The 26,014-nt window shown below is 45.4% G+C and overlaps 2 protein-coding genes across 3 annotated transcripts in view; one reads left to right on the top strand and one right to left on the bottom strand.

Moving 5' to 3' along the window:
• Positions 1-4,287, bottom strand: part of SCP2 (sterol carrier protein 2) — a 54,926-nt gene extending 50,639 nt beyond the window's left edge. The window contains exon 1 of the mRNA XM_006126385.3: positions 4,136-4,287. Within this exon, the coding sequence (XP_006126447.2) occupies positions 4,136-4,186 (51 nt within the window). The 5' untranslated portion in view covers positions 4,187-4,287. The remainder of the gene's footprint in view (positions 1-4,135) is intronic.
• A 5,790-nt stretch (positions 4,288-10,077) lies between these two features.
• ECHDC2 (enoyl-CoA hydratase domain containing 2) lies at positions 10,078-25,917 on the top strand. 2 transcript variants are annotated; one of them, XM_075935987.1, is made up of 11 exons: positions 10,266-10,406; positions 11,843-12,002; positions 13,176-13,243; positions 14,986-15,073; positions 15,725-15,811; positions 18,198-18,290; positions 21,178-21,234; positions 21,656-21,843; positions 23,712-23,762; positions 24,073-24,120; positions 25,745-25,917. In XM_075935987.1, the coding sequence occupies exons 3-11, from the start codon at positions 13,193-13,195 to the stop codon at positions 25,820-25,822; spliced, it is 741 nt and encodes a 246-aa protein (XP_075792102.1). In that variant the 5' UTR covers positions 10,266-10,406; positions 11,843-12,002; positions 13,176-13,192; the 3' UTR covers positions 25,823-25,917. The 2 variants fall into 2 exon arrangements, with proteins under 2 accessions (XP_006126451.2, XP_075792102.1); XM_006126389.4 differs by lacking the exon at positions 11,843-12,002 and having other exon boundaries at positions 10,078-10,406.
• Positions 25,918-26,014: the final 97 nt, after the last annotated feature.

Here is a 26,014-nt window from a genome sequence, read left to right as displayed (position 1 = left end):
ACTCCAGGTATCCTGTCTTTCAACAGTGGCTGGTATCAGACTCTTCAGAGGAATGAAAGAACAGGGCAATTATCAAGTGATCCATTGCATTGTCCAGTACCAGTTTCTGGCAGTCAGCGGTTTAACATTGAAAGCATGAGGTTGCCACCGGGAATATTTAGGCCATTGATGGATCTAGTCACCATGAATGTTTCAATTATTTTTTGAACCCTGTTATACTTTTGACCTTCACAATATCCTCTGGCAAAAAGTTCTACAAGTTGACTCCTGGATCACCGTAAGAGTCTTACCTTGGAGTCACAAATAGTTCTCTTAGCCTTTCTAGTCTATCTTGCCACCCATGCAAGCTGGTCTTTGTAATAAATGGTCAATTACACTTCTCCCAATCACAAAATATTTAGGTCGCTTCTAGTCCCATGAAACCACTCACCCCACATCAATCCTAGATCTCACATCATTATAACATTTAGTAAATGAAAAAACAACAAATATGTGGCATTTTAGAGACTAAGGTATAGTCTCATGAGCTAATGGCTGATGCTTACCAGGTAATGGTTAATCATCATCTGGGAGCATTCCCCTACCTGCGGCCCACCGGGGCTGAAAAACTGCTCCAGCCCTGTGGGGCTATTGGCTCCCAGATTACAAGGACAAGGAGTCGGTAGCCATGCTGCAGCAAAAACAGCAATGAGGGGTGGCCGGGACAGCAGCCCTCCCCCCTCACTGCTTCGGGCCCTGTGCAAGGCTGACAACTCTCAAACCAGGCTTGCTATGGACAGAGACTGCTCAAAGGGATGCCGGCGCAGCTCCTGTCCATGGGGAGCTCGGCAGGGGCTGGTGACACCCCGCGCTGCTGCCTCTGATAGAAAGGCAGCAGTGCAGGCTGGCAGGGGGCTCCAGGGGAGTGGGCCAGGAGTGCACTGATTTCCAGCACCACCCCCAGGACTTGTAACCACTAAAATTTGATGCAGTTACATGATTATTTAATTTATCCCTAATAATCCTAGTGACCATATTTACCAAAGTAAAATTGGGACCGCGCACAGGGACAGTTTAAATTGCCTAGCCTCGCTGCTTACCCGATACTAACATATACCCCCGCACGTAGCTGTGCGGAGCCACCTGACTGCCTGAGTCTTGCGCTGCCTTAGGCTTACTGCTCATGCCCCACGCTGCCAGGGACCACAACTATCTGCGTGAGCCTCATCACTCAGCTGCTCATGTCACCACTGGCCTCCCCAAACATTCATCCACACCCCCTTCTTGGAAAAACTAGGCATTTGTTTCATTTGGTCCTGTCAATTGATCAGAGCAACTGGCAAGAGCAAACAGAACAAATGCTCAGTTTTTCAAAAAATGTCAGGACGTGTTCTAGCAAAAATGAGACATATGGCCACACTACACCTACGGAGGGCTGGGAGTAGCCTGCTAAAGCAGAGATGATTCTGAGACAGGAGAAGAGTTTAGAGACTGCACAGCTCAAAGATGGAGGGAAACTTTTGTGTTTCTTTTTGAATTTTAAGTTAATAAGCCATAGGTTAGGGAGGGATGTAGTTATTACACTTGTTTGGTTTATTTATGGAACCATGAAAATACGCAGATAGCCGCTTTATATCCACATCCATGGATGTGGATGCAGATATCTGTGGCTCTTTTTGCAGATACATATTTTGTATCTGCACATGGCTCTATTTAGACAAAAAAGGGAACAGAGGTGAAGTGCCACGTGCAAACGTGCCCAAGGACAATGAGGGTGTGCCAGGAATGAGGCCACTTGTTGACATTCCCCAAGCACAAAGAGACAAGTGTGATAGCAGGACTCCAAATCTGGAGAAACACAAAGGAAATTTTGGGCAGGAGGAAGGAAGATGATGAGCTGGCCAAGGTCTGAGGAAGCCCATGGAAGTGGGAGGAGAGAAGGCTCCAAATTCCATAGTTCAAGTCATGCTCTGCAACAGAAAGACTTGGGGGTCTGCACATAACTTTAACCTCAGTCCAAAGAACACTCTTTTGACTGATGAAGAAACAGACAGAGATATGCATGTTGGATTTATTATTTTTGTGTAGATCCATTTGTGTCCATGCTATTAAAAAGTACTGTAATAAAATGGTAGAATCTTGTGCAAAGTATGTAAATGTTTGTGTGCTATATCTTATTACATGCTGTCTTGAACAGGTAAATCAGAAGGTACTCAGCTTTGGCTTGAGTTCTGGGAGAGAGGGAATTTAAGCAACAGCAGGAGGATATAGGACACTGGCTTCAAGAACTGGGCAAGTAGTTGTGTGCTCTTAACTCTCAGGAGGAGGTTCCAGAAGATCTTCACCCCCAAGAACATGCCCAGGAGCCCTAAGGCAGGAACAGTGCCTGGGCCCCAGTCAGACTTGGGAGGCTTAAAACAGATGGAATCCAGCAGTGGTCTACAATGGGAATCTAGATCTGCCATGGATGAGATGTAGGCCAACTTAACCGGACAGTGGAAGGGGATGCAATGGCAGCTCTGCCCCTCACCACCAGTCACAGTCTACTTCTTGGTGACTGCAAAAGCATCCTCTAGCAACACCCTCTTGACCACAGAAGCCCCCCAACCATGTCACCCTGGAAGGTTGCTCATGGTCAGCAGTGCCAAGATCAGGCTTAGGGAAGACAGCAGCAAGATGGACTAACTTGTATTTTAGTGCCCTGGCTGCCCCTGGACTCCCCTCCCTCCCTATCATTCCAGCACTGTCTCCCTTGGCTCCCACATCCTTCCCCATCTTCCCATTGTGCTGCTACAATCTCCCCAGCCCGACCCCTCCTCCCTAGTCCCAGTGCTGCCTTCCCCACTCCTCCCCATCACAGCAGATTACCTCCTCCTCCAATGGGTACTGTCTCATCTACACTGAGACATTACAGCAGTGCCATTTTAGGGGTTTAAATCTAGACAAAAATCCAAGTCTATGGAAAAATGGAGCAGTGAAATTAATTTTTTCCCCCAATGGCCTCATAGGTTTCACATTCAAATACGCAAGACACAGAAAAAACTTCACTGGCTCACTACTATTAAGTTCCACACCTCTACAGTGCCACAGACAAAAACTTATCTAGAAAAGATATATTTTACTAGACATTTAAACTAACAAGTTTTAAAGCACTTTTTCCAAAAATGCATTGGGTAGTCTTTTCCTGGGAACTAGCCACTTGTAAATGGATCTGTAACAAGGGCAGGTGACACCATTTCAGTTATCCACTGACCTAAGAAAGTCTTCTGATTTGTCAAATCCAGAAAAATACACTTGTCTCCTAACTCAAAAAAAGAAGCATGGCCTTGTCTCCAGGTCTGGAGGGAGGGTGAAAAAACTATTAACCAGTCTCAGAGGGGTAGCAGGGTTAGTCTGGATGTGCAAAAACAAGGAGCCCTGTGGCACCTCAGAGACTAAGATTTATTGAGTCGATGGGGCAGAGAGGGGGGCTGGTTGGCTTGCACATAATCCCTCAAAAATCTGTTAGTCTCTAAGGTGCCACAGGACTCTTTGTTTTTACCCATTCCTCAGGACAGTTCGGAGGCTGGAGGAAGAAGAGTCCTGCCTAAAACCATTCTGGGGAAGACAGGTGCGAGGTTAAGCATGACCAGGTACAGGGAGCTGTGTGTCACCCCCACAGCTAGTGGGTGTGGGTCACTGCCCCACATGTGGCACTTACAGCCAGTGACAAGGAGGAGTTCTACAGCCTAAGCTGAGAGCCAGCTGGCTTTATAGCCGGAGCCATTGAGCTTCTATCTACACTAAAGGTCCCAGGTTCGTCTCCACCTGGTGGTGGTTTCACCCCCATTAAGTCTCATCGGAGCTTTCGGAAATGGGCAACTGGGACCTAGATCATTGGGATGCGGCTTCCTCCCCCGCACCGAGCGTCTCGACTCCCCACACTTGCTATGTGCGAACCCAGCCCAGACACTAGGGTGAGGGGCAGCACTTTCAGCCCCTGGGGGCGCTTAGGGGACCACTGCGAGGCGGGAGAAAGGGCTGCGCCCCTCAGGGAAAGGCGCTGGGGGGACGCCGCAGCTGCGCTGCCCAGGCTGACCGCCGGGCAGACAGACCCTCCCCTCAGAGAAGGGGGCAGAGACCTGGGGGTGGGGGCGGCCCCCGGCGCCCCGAGTACCTTGGTCATCCCGACTCCCACCACAAAGACTCTCCTGCCGCGCAGGGCCATGCTGAGACCGCGGAGCCGAGCGCCAGCAGGGAGGGGAAGGGGGGGCTCAAGCAGCCCCGCCTCTCGCAGGCAGACTGGCAAAGCCAAAGGTCAATGGAGAAAAGGTGGGGCTGCTTCGCTCGCGCACGCCTCCTGCCTCCCCTCCCCCCTTCTTAAAGGGGCAGCGCCCTGGGAATAAACCGCTGCAGCCGCTTGTCCCTTTACAGAAGGGAGGCGGACGGGAGGAGGCGAGGGCTCAACTGTTAGTGTCACTGGGGAAAAGGCCAGTCGGAGTCGCAGGGCGGGGGCGGCCATGGAGCCCGGGGGGGGCTCTACAGGGGTCGCTCCCACCCAGGCCGATAGAGGGGGAGGGGATAACGGGCGGCCGCCGCTCTCCGGCCGCCTCGCCCCTTTCCCGCGCTAACCCACAAGACTGAGCGCGCGCCGCCTGAGGCGCGTTAACCGCCGGCCGTGGCGCGTGCCACCCCCCTCCCCCCAACACACACAGGGGCAGGAGCCGGGCCTTGGACTGTGAACTCTTGGGGGGGGGGGGAGCCTGCGGCTTTCAGCTCCGGGGCCCTGCGGGGGAGATGTGCTGCGAGCGGGCAAAGTGCGGGGAGAGCAGGACTGGGCTTGTCACTGGACAATGCGTGTAGCTGGCGAGCCGGGCCTGAGGGGCCTGGCGACGGGTTTATTGGGGAAGAGGAACTTTCTCTCCCCTGGGGCGGAAGGGTCTGTTCCAGTGTTGTCTTCAAGGCCTCGTTGTCAGGTGTGTAAAAGCAGGCTCTTTGCTGGACAGGCCTCGTGCAGTAGCCTCCCTAGCTGCCGGTCACCTCCCCCCCGGACAGAAAAGTGATGAGGGGAAATCAGGAACCACAACTGATACGTAAATGACACCTTGGCTGTGCGGTGCTTTGCCAGGCAAAAAGAGAAAAGCAGGAAAATCGCCTCACGCCACGTTCCGTCACGTATCCAGGAGCGGCCTGAGGCCGGCTGCGGCAGCTGGCGCCCTAGGCAGAGGAACTACCAGCGACCCCGCCAGTATGGCCGTCAATGGCTGTGACGTCATCACGGGACACCCCAGCGCCCCGTGACGTCATCACCAGGCACCCGGTCCAGCAGCGCCTTAGGCAGCTGCCTAGTTTGCCTATGGTCACGGGTCGCCCCTACACGTATCGAACAGAGTTTCCCCGCCAATCACGAAAAAGAGCGCAAACGCACCCTCTATAAATCAGTCACGCCGCCCTTACCAAATTGAGGGCTCCCGAACAAGGACTGGAAAGCAGAATATGAGCCAAGGACTGATCACCCAAAGCCCCCCGCCCGCTCACCGAACCAAACAAATTTCCCGTAGAGCGCAACGTATACCGAACATGTTATTGCTGTTGTGCTTTGTGTGTTTGTTAAATGTAAATATTGTTATCTAAATTTATTTAGAGGTATTGTTAAGTAGTAGTGTTAAATAGTCTTAGATAAATTATTAGCCTCGTGAGTAGCACTAACATAAATATGACAATTGATAATCCCTGGACCTTTGTTAACAACTATTAGGATTTAGAAAGAGCCAGGGAATCCTTTTTTACTGTGTTGCATTTTGCCTATTGTTCATGCTAATAGTTATTTGGAGCCCACGTATGTAAGAAATTGATAAAATAATAAGTTATAACTGGAAGCACTTCAATAAAGGTTTAAAACGATATCCAGTTAAAGCTTGTCTGTTTCTTCACCTCCCTGAGACCTGCAACATTCTTAAACCGACCAACTTCTATGTTGAACAACAAGTCCAAGTCAAGTCTCAAGTCACTACAGTTCAAGTCTCAAGTCAAGTTTCGAGTCCCTAAAGTCACTTTCGAGTCAAGTCCCAAATCGAGTCTCAAGTCTTAATTTAAAAAATTTCAAGTCACTTTTGTACAGGCCACCAATATCTGCATTTTCAGATGATTTTTTTACCAAGTTGATATAACATAATTAGCAAGTCTCAAGTCAAGTCTCAAGTCACAAACAATGAACCCAAGTCGAATCTCAAGTCAAGTCATCTAGGCAACTTAAGTCAGACTTGAGTTCAAGTCGTGGGACTTGAGTCAACTTTGGTCTTTTCCTTCCTTAATGCCCCATGCTCCTAAATAACGGGCCTGCGACATCTGCGCCAGATGATGGGGTGTTAATTGCTGCGTGACCTTTGCAGCGAGCCTTTCCTGGGTTTGCTGGCATCCCTCGGGGGTGGCCCCTCCAGAATCAGATGTGGGCAGGGCCAGACAGGGGTGGACAAACTGGGCAGCTGCCCAGGGCGCCAACCGATGGGGGATGCCTGATGGCAACGGTAAGGGGTGTGCGGCGTCCCTTATAGCTGCCATCAGGTGCCGCACGCCTGGCTCCCGCAGCGCAAGCCCCGTGGCGCCGGCCAGCAGTGCCCTTCCTCCTAAAGCCACGGGGCCCTGGTCAGCCCAGCACACGTGCCAACAGCAGGGGCCGGGCTAGGCAGGGCGTGCACCATGCGACCCGAGGTGGGCCCCGGGCTGCGCGCCAGCGGCTGTGGCCAGGCCGCACATGTGCAGTGCACCCTGGAAGCAACACTCTGGGCCCAGGGCGCCAAAATGGCTCAGGTCGGCCCTAGATGTGGGATCTGGACTGGAAAGGGATGATGGTAGCAGCCATTTAAGTTGGGAGTCCATGAGTGTGATGAAAGTTATGGGGAGGTGGTGGAATTAGAGTATTTGGCAGCTGAGGTTCTCTGTAAGCCAGGGGTCTCCAACCTTTTTAGTCACAAGATCACTTTTTGAATTTAAGAGCAATCTAGGATCTACCTCAGACCCGAATACCCTGGCCCGCCTCCTTTGTGTCCTTTCTCTGAGGCCCTGCCCCATCTCACTCCATCCTCCCTCTTTCCCCCATCCTCCCTCCCTTTCACCAGGCAGGAGCAGAGGGTTGGAACACAGGCTCTGGTCTTGGCCTAAGGGATTTGGAGTGTGAAGCTTGCCCTGAGCTGAATCTGGGGCAGGAAGTTGGGGTGTAAGAGGGGGTTCAGGCTCTGTAATGAAGTTTGAGTCCAGGTGGCTCAAGGTAGGGCAGGAGCATGATGGTGTAGATGGGGGGGGGAGGGGTTCATGAATGGGGCAGAGGTTTGGAGCTGGCTCCAACTAGACACTGCTTATCTCAGGTGGCTCCTGGGTGGTGGTGCAGTGGGGCTAAGGCAGGCTCACAGCTGCCCTGGCCCTGCACCGCTCTCAAAAGCAGCCAGCAAACTCCCTCTATCCCAAGCCCTGTGCCCCCCTCCATTCTGTGGAGATAGAATACAAGGTAGGAGGGGCACCCTGACATCAGTGACTTCTCCTCTCATTTTCCTGCTCTGCACAGCAAGCAGGAGGTTCCTGGGGGGAAGGCAGCTCCAAGGCAAAGGGCAGGGGACGTGCACCAGTGAGAAAAGGGGCAATTGAAGTGCTGTGCTTGATAGCCTCTTGGCCAAACCAGTAAGGATCACCGGTCAGAGGCTTCAGGATCTACTGGTTGGTGACCACTGCTGTAAGCTGAGTACTTGGACATTTACCCAGAGTGATTCAAATGCCATCCAGCTGATTAACAGCATCCACAGCTGCCAGTAGGTATGTGAAAGGTTAATGGGTTAACCAATAAACATCACCCTTATGCTTTCCGCTTAACCCGTGGGAGCTGGAACAGCTCCCCACCAGCTATGGCAGGAGACTGCTCTAGCCCTGCGGGAGGACACCATAGACAGTGGTTGCTCTGGTGATCCAGAGTAGCCTCTATCCGCAGCAAGCCCTGGTGCCTCTCAGACAGGGGCCTTTGTCCGTGGTGAACCCTAGTGTGCCATGAGCGGAGCAGGGAGTGCGCACTCCAGCTTCAGTGGGGTGGGCTGGCTGCTCCAGCCAACCTTGACAAGGTGGGGGGGCTTCTCCAGCCCAGTGGAGCTGGAGAGGTCTCCCACACATGCCCCCTTAATTGGTTAACTATTTAAACATAATTTTTAATCAGTTAACCAATTAAACAGGACTTTAAATTCCTAGCCACCAGCATGTGTTTCTGTTAGTAGTGCACATTATAAAATACATTCCGTGCATGGACGGAAAAAATTAGAGGGAACATCGGTCAAGGGGAGGCATAGAGTAATCAAAATGGGAATATTGTGATAGTTAGCCACCCAGGAAACAGAAAGGAAGTGCGCTTAAGAGTGCTACAGAGATGCTCAGCATCTTTCGAAATAACGGGCTCACTATTCTGACGTTCCTGTAAGCCTCGTTCCATGAGAATTCAGGGATGTTTTGGAACAGCGGTTTATTTCTAAATTTGGCGCTGTGTAGCCAAATAAGCTATTTTTAAATTATTTAGAAATAAGGTACACAATTTACATAGGTATGCAATTTGAGCTATTTCAAGCTAAGGGTGCAGTGTAGATGCACCTCTATGGACTTAAGTAGTTGCTATCAATATAGTTTCTGAGCACCTCATAAACACTAATCAATCTGTACAAGACCTCGGTGAAATAGGAAAGTTTTGTTCCCATGTTGCAGACAGGTAACTAGCACAAAAAGATTAAGGCTGAGGTCACTTGGGAGTTAGCTTCCTAAATACTGTTAAGGATCTGGACCTAAGTGACTTGCCAAAGGTATTTTGGAAAGTGTGGTAGAACGAAGAAACAAAGTCACAATTCTTGTGCTACAGTCTTCAAAACCATTTTTTTCTGCTCAGATATCTCTGTCCCCCTGAACTAGAATATAGTTAAGTGTTTCTCTCTTGTCCGCCTCATTTTTCCATTTCAGAAACTACATTTTTTAAAATTAGAATTTATTTGTATCCCATGGCTAGAGAACAGGCCCCATTCTCCCATGAATATAACATTTCCCCCCTATTGATTTGATACTAGCTATACCGTGTCTATTTTCTGTCACAGTAAATACAATATTTTGGGATCACATTATTGTAACAAATTATTACTTTATATATAGCTCTTTTTCAGATAAATCATACAGGTTTTTGTTTCTCATGTCAGCTAATTGCTCCTTCCACCAAAAATAATAGACTAAAATGTTTTTATGAAAATGTATAGATACAGTGAGGGTTTTCCTTCTGGATTCATTTCCATATCCTTTCTTAAAAAATTAATTGATTCTGATCCCAAATCAGCTATTTGTTCCTTAATGACATTAGTTAATTAGTCCTTTTTTAACTCTACAAATGCTTAAAATTAAAAGCTTGGCAAAATCAAAGCCATAGTTATGGCAACTGACTTTCATATAACCTGAGACACAAGGGTTGTGTCTGGACTGGCAAGTTTTTCCACAAAAGCAGCTGCTTTTGCGGAAAAACTTGCCAGCTGTCTACACTGGCTGCTTGAATTTCCACAAGAACACTGACTTCCTACTGTCTGAAATCAGTGCTTCTTGCGGAAATACTATGCTGCTCCCGTTCGGGCAAAAATCCTTTTGCATAAAGCTTTTGCGCAAAAGGGCCAGTGTAGACAGCTCAGATTTGTTTTGCGCGAAAAAGCCCCAATAGCGAAAATGTCGATCGGGGCTTTTTTGCGGAAAAGCGTGTCTAGATTGGCACGGACGCTTTTCCACAAAAAGTGCTTTTGTGGGAAAGCGTCCGTGCCAATCTAGACGCTCTTTTCCGCAAATGCTTTTAACGGAAAACTTTTCCGTTAAAAGCATTTGCGTAAAATCATGCCAGTCTAGACGTAGCCGAGGTGGGTGAGCTGTATCAGTCTTTGTTGGTGAAAGAAAAGCTTTTGAGCTATATAGAGTGAGTAGGAGTGTGTGGGAGGGGGGTCGGGGGGCGGTGCGTGTTCCTGTGTGCGTAAAAAACCTGTCAACTCTACTCGCAGTCCGTCAGTATTTTCTGCCATTTCTGATGGTAGCTTCCCACCGTCATTTAACTTAATCAGCAACTTTTTCCGAGTCCCTTTTCTCTCAATAGAACAGTGGGGTCTTGCCCCCTCCCAGTGGCGTTCTTGCAGGAGTGTCGCGGGTCCTCTTCTCCTCTTCCCTTTATGCCAATGGGTGGCGCAACTGAGCTTCTCCCTAAACTTGGACATCAGGAAGCGCAGGAGGAAGCAGCCGCCGTTGTCGCCTTGAAACAAACAGCACAATGCTTCGGCTGGGGAGAGCCGCAGCTGGGTGCAGGGCGCTCGCCGCGCCGCACCCCCGATGGGTCAGCGGTCACAGCAAGAGATCCTCGGGCGGGGAGAAGGAGGTCCTGGTCAATGTTCACGGAGGAGAAAGCAGCGGTGAGTCCAGACCCGCCCCTCCAGATCCCTGGGAGGTTTGAGAGTAAAATCTTGGAAGGGTAACTTCTTCCCCTGGAGACGAAGCTCAGCTTCTTCCTTTCTCCCTACACTACTCAAGTCTTGACCCATAAAATGATTCCCATTTTCCGAGCCACACACAGTAACTCTGTGCAGTTCCCCCACCCCGAAATCGCAGGTGGCAAATGTGCCGACTGTGAAACTAGCGCTATCCTGGAGGGAAGTTGCAGCAATCCAGAAACAGATAAAATCCCTGCCCACAATGCAAACCACACGGTCCAGTTTAACGGGCTAATAATCATGTGCCCAATTATGATCCGACCCTGCCGGGTCTGTTTAGGCAGGAGTAAACAGTACAATAGGCAGATTATAACAACAATCAGGCCAGCTGGTGACTTGGGCCCTAATGCACTTTGGGCCTATCCACACAGTATGTATGGGCCAAATGGGCAGCTTGTTCTGTAACAAAGCAGAATCAGAATATGGTACCAGAACTACTGTGAAACTACGGATGTATTTTTTATAGATAGATAAATAACAGATTGAGCAAAAGACAACTTCCTGCTACTCCTTGAAAAGCAACCATGTAGGAGGATCTGCTGACAACTGGGCAACTGCTGACCCTGTGTGTTGAAAGGACATTGTATATCAATTGTCATCTTGAACAGTGCTTAAATGATGGATTTTGCAAGACTTTAGTATAATTCAGGAAGTTGGCTAAAACACTGTTCAGATACAGCTACTCTACTGGAATGATTTATGTTCTACACGTGTTGTACTAATGTCTTTTAATAGGCTCCCATGATAGGTTATTTTTTCCACAGTGCAGATGGAAATGTACTGATTTGTGCTTGGGCTGAAACACCTTCCTAGGTGATTGCAAATTTCATAAAGTTCTCTATAATCTTTTTGTCCTATGTGGTGTTTTACACTTGGTCCACAGGTGGCTGACAGGTACAACTACAAAAACCAAATACAAATGTGCATTAGGAACAAATCTGTGGAGGAAGCATGAAATAAACTTGAATATAAATCATCTGTTCTCTAAATTCACAGGTTTTTTTTTCTGATGTCAGTAATGTATTATAATAAAGGTCAGGACCATAGGGTTGGAGAAGGGTGGCAGATCAATGTAAGGAACATGGAAGATTTCCACAGAACCAGCTTTCAAAGAAGTTAATTTGTTCTGGAATTTGCACAACAGGTTCTCTAGCTGCTTCTGCAATTTTTTGTTTTTGTATAGTTGTCAATAGTGCTAGCTTATGCCAGCTGTTGCACATGTCTTTGTTGTTACTAGTTGACTTCTGGCCCATGATGATATCACAACAGCCAGACAGTCATAAAGCTGAATGTAAAAATCTTTTAGCAAGGTAGAAAATACTAACCATGTAGATTTTGTTGTGCATTTTCATGTACAGAAACAACAGGATCGTGGAAGTGGACAGAACTCGAAAAATTGGGAGTAAGAGTCTAATCAGGAAAAGGAGAATTGTACACATTCACTGCTGTCAGTTGCTGAGAGACAGGAGATACGGGTTTCATTTCTTGCACTGCTAAAAGTTTCCTGTGTAACCTTGGGCAAGTCACTTCACTTCTCTGCCTTGCTTTTTTTCTAGTGTAAAATAGGAATAATTATACTTCACAATATCCTATGATAATAGGAGACCTAGTCCTTGCCTGACATGATGAGAGGAAATAATTTCCATCCTCACAGAATGAGTGGGGTATTGGAAATGAAAGTCTTGTCTCTGCTTTGCACCAGTGAGAACTTTGGAAATGGCTTTTCTACAGCACATCACTTTTGAGGCTTGTTTTCTTTCAAGAACTGCATGATACAGGGAGAAATTACGTTAATATTCTACAAAGTGTTATTGTTCTTTTCCCCCTGTATTTTGAGAATCTTGAGCAATGCAAAGCTCCTGATTCTTAAAATAGTGATTACACAAAAGGTTTAGTTGTGAATAGGTATGCATTTTCCAGATAGCTCTGGACAGTAAACTGTAACTGATAATGTCCTTATTTCAAAATAATGGGCTTGGTAGTGTGGATGCTCCACTTGTTATTTTAAAATAAGGAGAGTTATTTTGAAATAACTCCTTTGTGTAGACCAGGGCTTAGAGACTAACCAAAAATATAGACAGACAGTATCATGAGCTTTCGTGGGCACAATCCACTTCTTCAGATGACAAATAATCCCTGATATTTGTCATCTGAAGAAGTGGGTTGTGCCCACGAAAGCTCATGATACTGTCTATATATTTTTTGGTTAGTCTCTAAGGTGATATTGTCCAGTTTGTGCTGTTCTTCTCCTGTAAGCAGTAGGTATGGGAAGACTATTTTTTTCATTAAGGAAAATACCTGAAAAGCAAATTCAAGCAGGAAGACAATATAGGGAAAGCAGAACACATGTAAAATGGAACTGTTATATAGATCCATTCTGTTCTTAGGATAAAAAATGTAAGGAACATCTGTAACTGCCACGTTGAATCAGAGGTCCACTTTTAAGTTAAAGGATTATTTATTTACATAATGTAACAGTGCAGTATAATAAAACTTCACAATGATTCTGTAGTGCTGAATTTCACAATTGTGGTGTGGTATTGTTCCATTTAAAACTCACTCATTTAAGCAGCCTACTTTATTTTAAACAATCTTTAAATAAAGTCTTGAGAGAAAAGCTGTTGTTCCCGGAAGACTGGTCTTTGCAAATGTAAATTGTATCTTTAAACAACTTGTCTCTTTTTACTAAAGGAATTGCTGAAATCCTGATGAACAGAGCCCATGCTAGAAATTCACTGGGAAAAATACTTGTTAATGAAGTAAGTATAGCTGTTTCTCTACCTTTAGACTGTAAACATTATTTAGAATTGTGATCAGTATCTAAATGTATCCCGTAGAAGTAAAATGGCCATATTAATTGCACAAAAGAAAACAAGCACCCATTTTCTTTGCGTTTTGGCCTTTATGTTTTTAATAGATAAGACTTTACACTTACTAATTCTCACTACTCTAAAGAAGCTGGAAAATAGATTTTAGTTTACAGATGGGGACACGGTTACATTTTTGTTGGAAGTGCCTTCCAGAGCTGTAATGTCTGCTTTTCCCCTTCTCTTGGGGCACTAGTCGTCTCCTGTTTCCAGCCTTCATTCCCATTTATCAGAGGAAAAACTTAGAGCATGTTGTGATACCAGCTAGGGAAAATTAACTCACCCCAAAGCAACTCTTCATGAGAGTCCACTGTTTGTGGCCTAACAACATGATGGTCTAAGACTATTGCTGTGAGGTATCACGTGAGATAGGGATATCAATGTGTAGTCGACTACATGATTAACCAATAAAATTGGGCTTATTGGTTAATACTATTAACTACATGCATTTCTCCTCTTGCTGCCTCTGTATCAGCTGCCTCTGTATCAGAGGCAGCAAGAGCGGAGGGAGGCAGGAGTTGGTGCCGTCCCCCCACACTGCTGCATCTATCAGATGCAGCAGTGCAGAGGGAGGGGCAGGGAAGGCTGCAGAGGAGCAACTTCCGTCTGTGGATCCACAGCAGCAGCCCCTGTCCGTGGGGGGGCCGTGTTTCAAGCTCCTCGCAGACGGAGGCTGTTGCCACAGAGCAGCCTATGTCCACAGAGAGCATGGACCCCCCTGCAGCCAGGGACTGCTGCTATCTCTTCATCAGAGGTGGCAACAGCATGGGGCGGCAAGCTGGAGTCAATCTGCATGGGGATCAATCTGCCAGCTTCCGCCTGCGACTCCGTACTGCTGCCTCTGATAGAGAGGCAGCAGCACAGGGTGGCAGGGGACTCCCCAGGAGTGGGGCCAGAGTGCACTGTTGGAGGCCCCGCCCAAGGGGACTATCAAATAGTTATGTAACCAATAGTATTTTGTCCGATTACATGACTATTCAATTACATGCTATCTAACATCCCCAGTTCGAGATCTAAGTCTGAGATTAGAGCTATGTCCTTTGCTGCCAGTAGGGGCTGAGAATAGGCAGAAGGCAGCTTAGCCCCTGGGGAAAGGAGCCTTTGGTCATAAGCAACCTCTCTGGTTGAATAGGAGACTGACTTGTTTCAGAGGAAGCCTTGCTTAACTCTGTAGAGGTATCCACTTCTGTATCTACAAAAATGAACAATGGATATGGATACAAAGTAGATAGCCGCAAATTTGCAGGGTTCTATATACAAAATTTGTTATCCATATCCATAATCATAAAAATGAGCTGCGGATATCCACGTCTACAGATGTGGATACCTGTGGACATAAAGCGAATTTGCAGAGTTTGACAACTTTGCAGAGAAAGGACAGTCAGCAATGCAGAAAAACCTGTGTGGATGGGACTAAGAAGAGGGGAATCCTGAATTTCAGGAGAGGCTTGTAGAAACCATCTGAGGAGCAAAACCATCTTGAGGCTAGCTTTCTAAGAGATCTGTATGCCCACAGAGATAAAGGAAATGAAACATCAAAATATAGGAGTCTTCAGACATTTAAACATGCATACCACTATATATGCTTGACACATTCTGTTTTTCCTCTCTTCTCCTCTTGGTTAAACTATTAGCTATTCAGAGCTCTAGAAAGTGTCCGTTGTGATGAAAGGATCCGTGTGGTAGTGTTGAAAAGTGAAGTAAAAGGCGTGTTTTGTGCAGGTATGTAACAAATGTTCGGGGACTTGGTATTAAAAATAGATACCTTCAAATTATGTTGTACTGATTAGACTATATTGAGTGATAGCTGTAAAGACAAACTTAAGAAAACCAATTTAATTTTGTGAGATAACAAGGAACAAACTATTCCTGGACAATGGGAGCTGCAGGAAACAGAGTCAGTCTGTGCTGCTTCCCACCAGTCCCATTGGCCAGGAACAGTGATCAGTGGCCAATGGGAGCTGTGATGGCCAGTACCTGTGGCCGTTCAAGTAAATATAGAGATGGCTTGCCAGGGGCTAACCCTGGTGAACCGCTGCTGTGTTTTTGCCCACCTCTGAGTTAGACCCATATTCTGCTTGCAGTAGGGCCCCTACCCTGTAATTTTGAGATACAACCTCATTGATAGGAATTGATGCTGCTCTATGAATTGTTTAACAGATAGCAACTGAGCAGAGCACTCCACAACCATTCTTAAATCCTGCATACTGAATTCTAGGGATGCACCTAAGCTCCAGAAGTGCAGAGAGTTGGCATACCAAGTTTACTTTTAAATTTGACTCTCCTGTATAGCCAGGTCAAGCACTGCTGCTCAACTGCTTATGTTACCTTTCTTCTTAATCACTGAATTCTTTGTTTTCCTCTCAATTTTAGGTGCTGACTTAAAGGAGCGTGCACAAATGAATGATGTGGAAGTTGGACACTTTGTTCACAGGCTGAGAAGTTTAATGGATGAAATTGGTAAATGATCAATTATAAACCATTTCTCTATACATATGGGGGTCAAGTCTGTAGTGCTTAGGGACATTTTTTCAGGACCCTTACCTTAAAAGTGTAAAACTTGACAATGCAAGAGATGGTTCTTCAGGCATAATCTGAGACTGCAAAATGTTCCATCAAGGGAACTAAGGACCATCACAAATCTTCTAAGGACCACCTTCTGCTTCAAGTGCGAGGTGCGTTTTTGGACCTAACTTCTCTAAGTTGCTCTTTAAGAAATGAGAGCAACAAATAACACTCTTAAAAAATCTCTACTTCACTGCATCCACAATTCTCCACTGCCATAGGAGAAGAATGAATGGTACATGACACGTGTTACTCCTGTCACTTAATGTGTCATACTGACAGGTGGTCAGATACTACAGAGTTGGGTGTGATATAAGAGCCTATATAGTAAAGGATCTCAGATAATTGAGTCAATTTCTTAGTAGGACTAGTCTCTCAAGATTTTTCCTCTTTTTAGGCAAGAACTGTGGATTTGCATAATCAATTACCTTTTTGTATTTGTTAATTGTCCTGTTGTCCCTGGAGGGAGATATTTTAGCTAGATATTTAATACACAAATGAATCTGACTAGACTATCAAAGTAACTCTAATAAGAAGATTAATATTAAACAAAGAATGTGCACCCAAATGAGACTTTAGTGTTACAAAGCACCAAATGATGTTTGATGCAGTGTCGGTTAGCATTTAGAGCAAGGAACCTCAAGAGAATACTCCTGGATTCTGTTCCCAACTTTGTTGTTCACTCAGGGTGTGTCTACAGAGCAACATTATTTCAAAGTAACTAGCATTATTTCAAAATAACTTAGTCAGTGTCTACACAGCAGTCAGTTATTTTGAAATAATGTTGAAATACTGTCAAGCTGGAGGACTTCTTACTCTGACTCCTGTAACCCTCATTGTACAAGAAGTAAGGGAAGTTGGAGGAAGAATGGTCTATTTCGAAATAAGCGCTGTGTAGATGCTTCCAATTTTGAAATAAGCTGCGCAATTGCCATAGCTCAATTTGCATAGCTTATTTCGAGTTAAGCCCTGCTGTGTAGCTACACCCTGTGTGATTTTTTTGTTTGTTTGTTTGTTTTTTCTGTGCAGGAGATACTTAATCACTAGTTGCTTTGAATTTCCCCAGTTTTAACGTGGGAGAGACTTACCTAGTTCACATATGTGTTGGGAGGCTTAACTAATGTGCAGAAATGTATTAAATGTAGTATATAATATTCAGTTGAATTTGACAGGAGTGGGAACTGATCATTTGTAGCCATAGAACCTTGAATGTGGAGAGTGCTTCAGTAAGTAGAATCTGTTAACTGTAACAATTGGATGTTCACATTTAATGTATCTCCATTTCAAGGAGGCAGAGTTTTAGTTTGAAAAAATAAACTTTGTTTTATATTTAATTGCTTTATAACATGGAATTATTTTTAAAGAGAAGGAAGGAAGAGCAGTTTTTTACCATTTGAAGACCGTTTCCTTGTACAGTAGACTTCCGATAATCCGGAACCTATGGGACCTAGGTGGTGCCGGATTATCAGATATGTCAGACTATCAGGAGGTACTATAAGATGGTTATATATATACTGTATACATTATATACTGTATATAAAGTGTTCTTAACCCTTTTTATTGTACATACTGTATACAGTATACAGGCAGTCCCCAGGTTACGTACAAGATAGGGACTGTAGGTTTGTTCTTAAGTTGAATCTGTATGTAAATCGGAACTGGCATCCAGATTCAGACACTGCTGAAACTGACCGCCAGTTCTGACTTACATACAGAATCAACTTAAGAACCCCAGGCGTCCCCAAGTCAGCTGCTGCTGAAACTGATCAGCAGCTGATTCCAGGAAGCCCGGGGCAGAGCAACTCTGCCTGGGGCTTCCTGTAGTCAGCGCTGGTCAGTTTCAGCAGAAGCTGACTTGGGGACGCCTGGGACAGAGCAGCTGGGGTGCTGCCGGGTTGGTCCAGTAGTGCCCAGAGCGGGCGCTGCAGGACCAATCGGCAGCGCCCCAGCTGCTCTGCCCCAGAGTCCAAAACAAAAGCCTGGTCTGCTGGGGGGGGGGGGGGAGCACACTAAGCCTTTTTTAGCCTTTTTGCTCAGTTCAGCTGCTGCCGCTGTTACCTCGTGACTCATTTTTTGCCGAAGCTCACTCACTAGGCTCTTGCCATTTTGATGCCGGACTATCAGGAGTGCCGGACTATTGGATTTTTACTGTACCTTTTAACTTACTGAAATCATTGTAGCATCATACCAAACTTTAAATATTTGTAATTTAGTTACATGAAACATTCACTGAAAAACCACATCTGCGATTATACTTTCAATTCTGTTTTTTCTTTAATAGCTGCACTGCCTATGCCCACAATAGCTGCAATAGAAGGCTATGCATTGGGTGGGGGATTGGAGTTGGCTTTAGCATGCGATCTTCGAATAGCAGGTAGGTGCACTGCCAAATATGTGATATTTAATGTAATTATTGGTTTTAGTTAAATAATATTTGAAAATAAGTGAAAGGCTGTTTAATTCCCTTAGGGTATGACTACACAGCAAAGTTATTTCGAAATAAGCCGTTATTTCTAAATAACTTTACTAGCGTCTACATAGCCAAACCGCTATTTCGAAATTAATTCAAAATAGCAGGGCACTTATTTAGAATTTGGTAAACCTCATTCTACGAGGAATTATGCCAAATTCGAGATAGCTATTTTGAAATAAGTGCTGTGTCCATATCCAAATAGGGGGCTTCCAGCCTTCCCAGGATGCCCTGGTGGCCATTCCAGCCTCAACCAAGAACACTCCTCTCCCTCCCTCCCCGGAGCCTTTAAAGGGGTAGACTCTGGCCACAGTGCCTGTGCCAGATCCAGGCCTGGCAGCCCAGAGCCAGCAGTCATTGCCCCTGATCCAATGGCCCCAAAACATGAGCCAGCAAGCTACTGGCAGCCAGCCTTCCACCACTCCCCAGAACCAGTCTACCAGCTCCCAGGAGCCTGCCAGGGCCCGGAGAAGGCAGGCACCTTCCTGGTCCAGGGCGGAGACCACGGACCTTATTCAGGTTTGGGGGGGATGCCCCCAACGTCCATGATCTCCACACTAGATGAAGGAACATGACCGTCTATGGCAGGATAGCTGCCAGCCTGGCTACCAAAGGCCACATGTGAACCCAAGAGTAGGTTCACATGAAACTCAAGTTGGTCCAGCGAGACCCGCAACCCTGAGCTTCTCCTCCCCCTTCTTCCCCTTGCTTCCTTCTTCTAGCTCCCTCCTCCCAGGTTTCTCCCTCCCCTCTCCCACCTCCTTTCCCCAGTCTCACCAGAGTTTCATTACCACCCCCCCAGCTTTGTTAGAGTTTGGGTTCATGAGAATACGTGTATTTTATTTTACATCAGGAAGGGGGGGTAGGGAGGGGTAAGTGGAAGGACGTGAGGGAGGAATGAGGCACAAGCCACCAATGGGGCACAGCAGGGAGGCTCTTAGTGCTCCTCAGGGTGGAAGCTCTCCCTCAAGGCCTCCTGGGTACTGACAGCCCCCCGATGGACCTCCCGGATTGCAGCCTTCAACAAGTGCAGCCAGGCTCGCAGCAATGCGTCCACGAGAAGCACCAGAGTACCCAGGGGCAGCTCTGACTCCATGTTGCAGAGTGCTGTGGTGTCCCGAGTGAGGGCAACCAGAGCACACAGACACACAAATGCTTTGTTGTCCTTCAGCGAGGTAAACAAGCAAGCAGGGAAACCTGAGAACTGGCTGTCCAGGGAGGAAGGAGGGGGCCTTTAAGCACAGACCTCAGTTAGCCTCAGGCAGCAGCCCCACACAGTAAGTCCTGACCTGGTGCCTTGCCGGAACTGGTTCTGGCCAGCCTTAAATGCAATTCAGAGTCCACTCAGTGTGGATGTACTATTTTGAAATAGCAAAATGCTATTTCGAAATGCATTTTGTGTCTAGATGCATTATTTCAAAATAAGTTATTTCGAAATAACACTGTAGTGTAGACATACCCTTACTGAATAGCTAAGACAGGAACTTGTGTAATGTAGGAAATCAATAGACAATTAAATGTCACCAACATTTTAGGCATTTGAGAAAGCTGCATGTCTTTTATAGTAAAAGGGAAAACATTAGATGAGGTATCAATATGAGCTACACTAACATTCTTTTTGAAGGATTTAATTTCCTGTTAGAGGTAAGGGTATATGGTTAATCTCCACTAATAGCAGGCTTGAGTGACTGATCAAACCTGGGTTGGCAGTGAGGTCCCTGTATGTTGATGGGAGAGAATACACCCTTTATAACAGCAATCGGCAACCAAAACTAGTGAGTGGGCTGAGTGAATATCCATCCTTTGACTCAGTGGTTCTCATGACCAGTGTTAGGCAATCTGCAGCCCGCGCATCCCTTGTCTGTTCCCACCTCTTATGCACTGGAACCCCACACTTACCTGCTCCTCTCTCTCCCTCCCAGAACTTTTGGGCTATGTCTTTACTGCAACACTATTTTGGGATACCGGAGAATCCCAAAATAACTCCTGCGTCTTCACAGCAAGCCCGTTATTTCAGGCTTGCTATTCCGACATCCCTGTAAACCTCATTCTATGAGGAGTAAGGAACATTATCTGTCAGCTCTTATTATGTTTAAAAGGCAGAGCCACAGTAGGGTTAGCTCCCGGGAGAGGGTGATAACCCTGCTACAGCTCCCCAGCATAACGACTAATCAATGGAAATTCCATCAATTAGTTGATTACATTTAACATCCCTAGTGTGAAGTTTTTAAAAAGTTAGCAAAATCCTTCAATTTCTACCTCCTTTCTGAGTCTTCCTATCACACCCTTAATTCCCTTTTTCCTGGAAAAAAAGAGCCACATTTCCTGGAAGGAGTCAGTTACACAGGACATTTCAATCCAGGCTCATCTCCACCTAACTTGTAGCTGGGGTTAGCTGACTACAGTACCCATCTTTTCTGGCTACCTGAAGTTAATGTAGTAACCTGGCCCATCCGATTCCTGAAATCAAGCAAGATGGTAGTTTGGTAACTTAATGCTGCTTCCAAAGATAAATTTTCTGATTGTACAACAGACACCCAAATGTTCATCTTAAACAACTGATGTCTTTATAAATTCAGTAAAAACTAGCATGTAAGGATTATCTTCAATTGAGAATGGAGAGTCTAACTGCAGGATGCCCAGAATGAATGAAAGCTAGAGATCCACTTTGCACAGAGATAACTTTCCAGTAGGTGCTCAGGTGTTAATTTTTATATAAAGGTCTTAGCGTAATGTTAATAGCTTCCTTCTTGTGTGAGAAAGTAACTTTTAAAACATTTCTTAAAAATAGCTTCATCAGCTGTAATGGGCCTGATTGAGACCACCAGAGGACTTCTTCCTGGTGCAGGTAATATAAGCTTAGTTAAATCTTCTAATATTTTAACAGCGACACGTGACTTTTACTATAGGGCACTTAATGCTTCCTTTTTATATAAAAGGATGTTCATCATCTAGTAATTAAGAGCAAGGAGCTGGGAGTCAGAATTCCAGTTTTAGTCTGAGCTCTACTGACTTCCTGTGATCTTATGCAGATTATTTCAACCTTTCATTTTCTCATTTATACCATGTGTGAATACTTGTTCACTCAACGAAGGTGCTGTGGCTTAAAGTGAAAAATGTTGAGCTCCTCAGATGACAGGGGCTATAGTGCCTGGTCCTGCAATTTCCAGAATACCTTGGTGTTTTCCACAATTTTAAACAGGTAAATATACATTTGAGTGCTTTAGATATGTTTCTCAGATAACCATAATGTGGTATATTGTCTTAAGGTGGAACCCAACGTCTGCCCCGCTGTATTGGAATAGGTCTTGCTAAGGAACTCATTTTCACTGGCAGACAGATTGATGGACAAGAAGCACTCTCAATAGGATTAGTAAACCACACAGTGCTACAGAACGATGGAGGAGATGCAGCTTACCAGAAAGCATTAATCTTAGCTAAAGAAATTCTTCCTCGGGTCAGTATTGTTTATTTGGCTCATGCATTTCATGTATAGGAGGCATTTTGGCTAGCTTCTTATTTCTCTTCATGAAATATTACAATCTTGAGATTTATTTTTCTTAAAGCACATTCAACCCAATCTCTGTCTGCATCATTTGCAGCAAATTGAATCTGCTATGTGGATAGCTAACTGGTTGGCTTGTGGGCACAATTAGACCTCTAGATGTTTCACTTACACCAGCAAAAAGGAGGCAAGCTTTGAAAAATTAGACCTTTGAAATTCAGTGTGAAAATCATTTTTGTTTTCTATTCATGAATGGGATCTGAATAACTCCCCCAAAACATCTTCATCTTCTCCCATGCCATAACATTGGCAGTGGTTTCCAACTTTTTTATGCTGAGGATCGGCAAACCCATTGACAAACTTTTGGTGGATCGGTAACATTTTATTTTCATATTCATTATGCAAATAATGAATATGCAAATTGTTACCAGTCCACCAAAAGCTCCAGCCCCCAAAGCCAGTCCTAACCCCTAGAGCCCCTCCACTCCTCTACTACCCCCAGCGCCAGCCCCCCATCCCAAATGCCTCAGTGCCAGTCCCCAGCACCAGATCCCCCAGTGCCAGCCTCCTGTTTCCAGAACCCTTCCCAGTCCCAATGCCCAATATTAGCCCTATCCCTAGAGCACCCCGAAAGCCAGCCCCTACCCCATAACCTCCCACTACTAGCCCCACTCCCAGAGCCTCCCAATGCCAGCTCCCCATCCTGGATGCCTCAGTGTCAGCTTCCAACCTCTTAGAGCCCCACAGTCTCTCAGGCACTAGCCCCACCACCGTCACCTAGCCCTATTTTGCCCACCAGCTGAACACCGCTGCCTGGGTTGCTGCTGCTTTAAGACTGCTGTGCTGAGCTCCATGCGGTCCTCCCACTGCACAGCAAAGTGCTCTTCTGTGTTTGGGAAGAAATCCCGCCCCTGCCCAGCACTGGTTGGCTGAGAGTCAGTGCAGGACACACCTCTCCCAACAGCCACAGCGGGAACAGTGTATCCCAACCCTGGCCCCCAGAGCTGGCCCGGCCCGCTGGCATTAGGACACAACAGTGTTCTTCTGTCCATCATATAAGCATGACCATCATTCACTGTTAGGAATAACACTACAGTTGGACTGCTCTCCCTAAAGTGGTGGCACTGTACACATCCAGCTTTAAAAGTGTTAAAAATTAGTTGTTTGTTTTGCTTTTGCAGTGGCACTTAGCACTGTAGTTTCAGTGCACAATGTAAGTGCTCAGCACCTCTGGAAATCAGGCCAAGTAGTTAGAAAATAATGCGTATTTAGAGACCCAAGTCTGAAAATTGTGGCTCGAATACATAAAAGTACATTGTATTAGGAACTGTAGACAGTATTAGCTTTCCTGGAAATTACTGAAGACAAGAGACTATCTTTGGAAACATCTGAATCGATAACTGATTTTTCAGTTTGCTGACAATTCCAAAAACAAAACAACCAACTCCCAGAAATTGCTTTGCGTTAAACTGAAAATTACTTTTCAGAATTTCCAAACACATTATCAAAACTACACTTCATAATTTAAAATGAAAACTTATTTTTTAATTTTTGTGGAGGAAAGAGCAAGGGGGTCCTTTGTTGAAAAAAGACAAATGTGAATTCTAAGAAGTCTTCTTGTTGCCAAATCTACACTGCTTTTGCTGGAAACAGCGCAGAAAATATTTTGCCCTGCTCTATTTGGAAGAAAGAATAATTTTAGGGATGTTATACAGGAAGTCGGACTAGATCACAATGGACCCTTCAGCTGTTAGAAGTTATGAGCTACAGCACTTTATTGTACACAGAAGTGACTTCAGTTATCTTTTTTTTTTTTAAAGGCTCCCATTGCTGTGAAAATGAGTAAACTGGCAATAAACAGAGGGATAGAGGTAATTTTTTTCCAAGAAAATGTTTATGAAATGTTCAGTAAAACAAAACATTTAAGAGACACTCATAAAACTGCAGTAAAAATGTTTAGAACAGTCATGGAGGCAGTTCTGTAAATGAGATCCGAATCCCTGTTTTCAGTAAGGGATCGTCCTTGTAAGATTGGCTCTGGAGTCTTGAACAAAAGTTTGGCAGAGCAAGAGTGACTCCACATTAGTTATAAATATTGTAACAGTAATGCTAGATGATTAAATGGTAAAGTGCATTGCAGTTTGAATAATGTGCACTTCAGAGATTGCTTCTTTCCTTCAGGTGGATATTGCATCAGGGATGGCTATTGAGGGAATGTGTTACACACAGGTATGTTATCTTAAATTCTTAAATCACAGCCATACATTTCTTAAATACTGTAACAGCCTCACAGTATATGTATGGCTAATACTCACACAAGCATTTGAAAATTCACTGAAGTTTCTTAGGGCTTGTCTATATTGTAGACAAGACACAAGAAGTCATTTTTCTGCTCTACTCTGCACTGATTAGGCCACAATTGGAGTATTGTGTCCAGTTCTGGGCACCACATTTCAAGGAAGATGTGGAGAAATTGGAGACAGTTCAGAGAAGAGCAACAAAAATTATTAAAGTTCTAGAAAACATGCCCTATGAGGGAAGACTGAAAGAACTGGGCTTATTTAGTTTGGAAAGGAGAAGACTGAGAGGGAACCTAACAGTTTGAGTATCTAAAAAGGTGTTATAAGGAGGAGGGAGAAAAATTGTTTTCCTTGGCCTCTGAGGATAGGACAAGAAGCACAAGGGGCTTAAATTACAGCAAGGGAGGTTTGGGTTAGACATTAGGAAAAACTTCCTGACAGAGTGGTTAAACACTGGAATAAATTGTCATGGGATGGGAGGGTGGAATCTCCATCACTGGAAATATTTAAGAGACTACTCGCTTCCCCTCCCTCCCTCTTGCTGCCTCTGTATGAGAGGCGGGGAGAACAGGAACTGGTGCTGGGGGAGCTGGTTTAAAAGCCAGCCCCTGTCTCCCCCAGCACCTTCTCTGCAGTACTGCCTGTCCTCTCCACCCTGCTATGGCAGACCAAGGCTCATGATGGGCCAAAGCTGCTCCAGCAGCAGCCCCTGCCCATGGCCAGCCCTGGCTGCCACGAACAGGGACTGCTGGACTCAGCATGACTAAGGACCAAGCAGTCCCAGCTCTTGCTAGTCCAGGACGCTCCATCTCTGCATTTTAAATGTAGTAAGAGCTCAGTGGCTCTTACTACACTTAAAATGCAGAGCTGCAGTGTGGGTGGTTCCTGGAGCCGGCACAAGCCAGGACTGCTCAGTCCCAGCTCCCAGAGCTACCCTGCTGTGGCTCTGTAGAGCAGCCTTATTGACTAATTGCGTAGTCAATACAAATTGTATCAGCTAGATGATTAGCCAGATAACTGTAGTTTAACATCCTTACCTCATACAGAACTTGATCCATCAAAACTAACTTTGATCTTATATTGGGTGTTTTACCAGTTTTAACCATATGTACCCACCTACAGAGTTTCTAGATTGCACCTTTGCACTGTGGTGATTATGGGGCTGATTGAGTTGGACACTAGATTCCTGTTGCATTGTGTGTATCAGAAACCTTTCTGGTTAAGTTGAAAACAATATTTCAGGAGCATGCATATTTTCTTTATATCCTCAAAAGGAATAATTGTGGGCTTATGAATCCCACTATACATAACGGAGGCTTATTCCCTTAAATTGTCCATTGGACTGCATCAGGTACTCACTTGCTACACTCTGTACTGTAAGTTATTTAACCTTTACATTTTTTTCTTTGTAAAATGTGGCAGATGACCTACTTACCTCTGAGATGTAGATTTAATATCCCTAAAAGCTTTTACTTCTAAATACACTGACAGTGATTTTTAACTCAGCATTAACTGCCTAACTTTACAAAAGAAACTTTTTTTTTTAAATGCAGAATATTCCTACAAGAGACCGCCAAGAAGGGATGGCTGCCTTCAGAGAGAAACGCCTACCCCAGTTTATAGGGGAATAGCCCTCCAAGGGTTTCCTTATTTCAGGGCATGATTCTTTAGGAAATAAAATGGAGGAACACAAATGTATTGAAATTATTAAATTCTACAAGCTTAATTCTTGCTATGGACACGGCTATATTCCACAGGAGACTGGAGAGCAGATTGCTTTGCCAGGCCCCTGGGAAAGTGTGTGTGTGTGTGTGTGAGCCTGA

Source organism: Pelodiscus sinensis, chromosome 9, assembly GCF_049634645.1.
Source record: "Pelodiscus sinensis isolate JC-2024 chromosome 9, ASM4963464v1, whole genome shotgun sequence".
Classification (NCBI taxonomy): domain Eukaryota; kingdom Metazoa; phylum Chordata; order Testudines; family Trionychidae; genus Pelodiscus; species Pelodiscus sinensis.
This window is presented reverse-complemented; position numbering and strand designations above follow the sequence as displayed.

What these genes read in the sequence shown, in the direction of transcription:
- ECHDC2 (XM_006126389.4), top strand. Translation starts at nt 10,268, where the DNA reads ATGCTTCGGCTGGGGAGAGCCGCAGCTGGGTGCAGGGCGCTCGCCGCG. An exon ending in GAAAAATACTTGTTAATGAA is followed by an intron (nt 13,244 to 14,985) that starts GTAAGTATAGCT and finishes TTAAACTATTAG; the next exon opens with CTATTCAGAGCTCTAGAAAG. An exon ending in ATGCGATCTTCGAATAGCAG is followed by an intron (nt 18,291 to 21,177) that starts GTAGGTGCACTG and finishes TCTTAAAAATAG; the next exon opens with CTTCATCAGCTGTAATGGGC.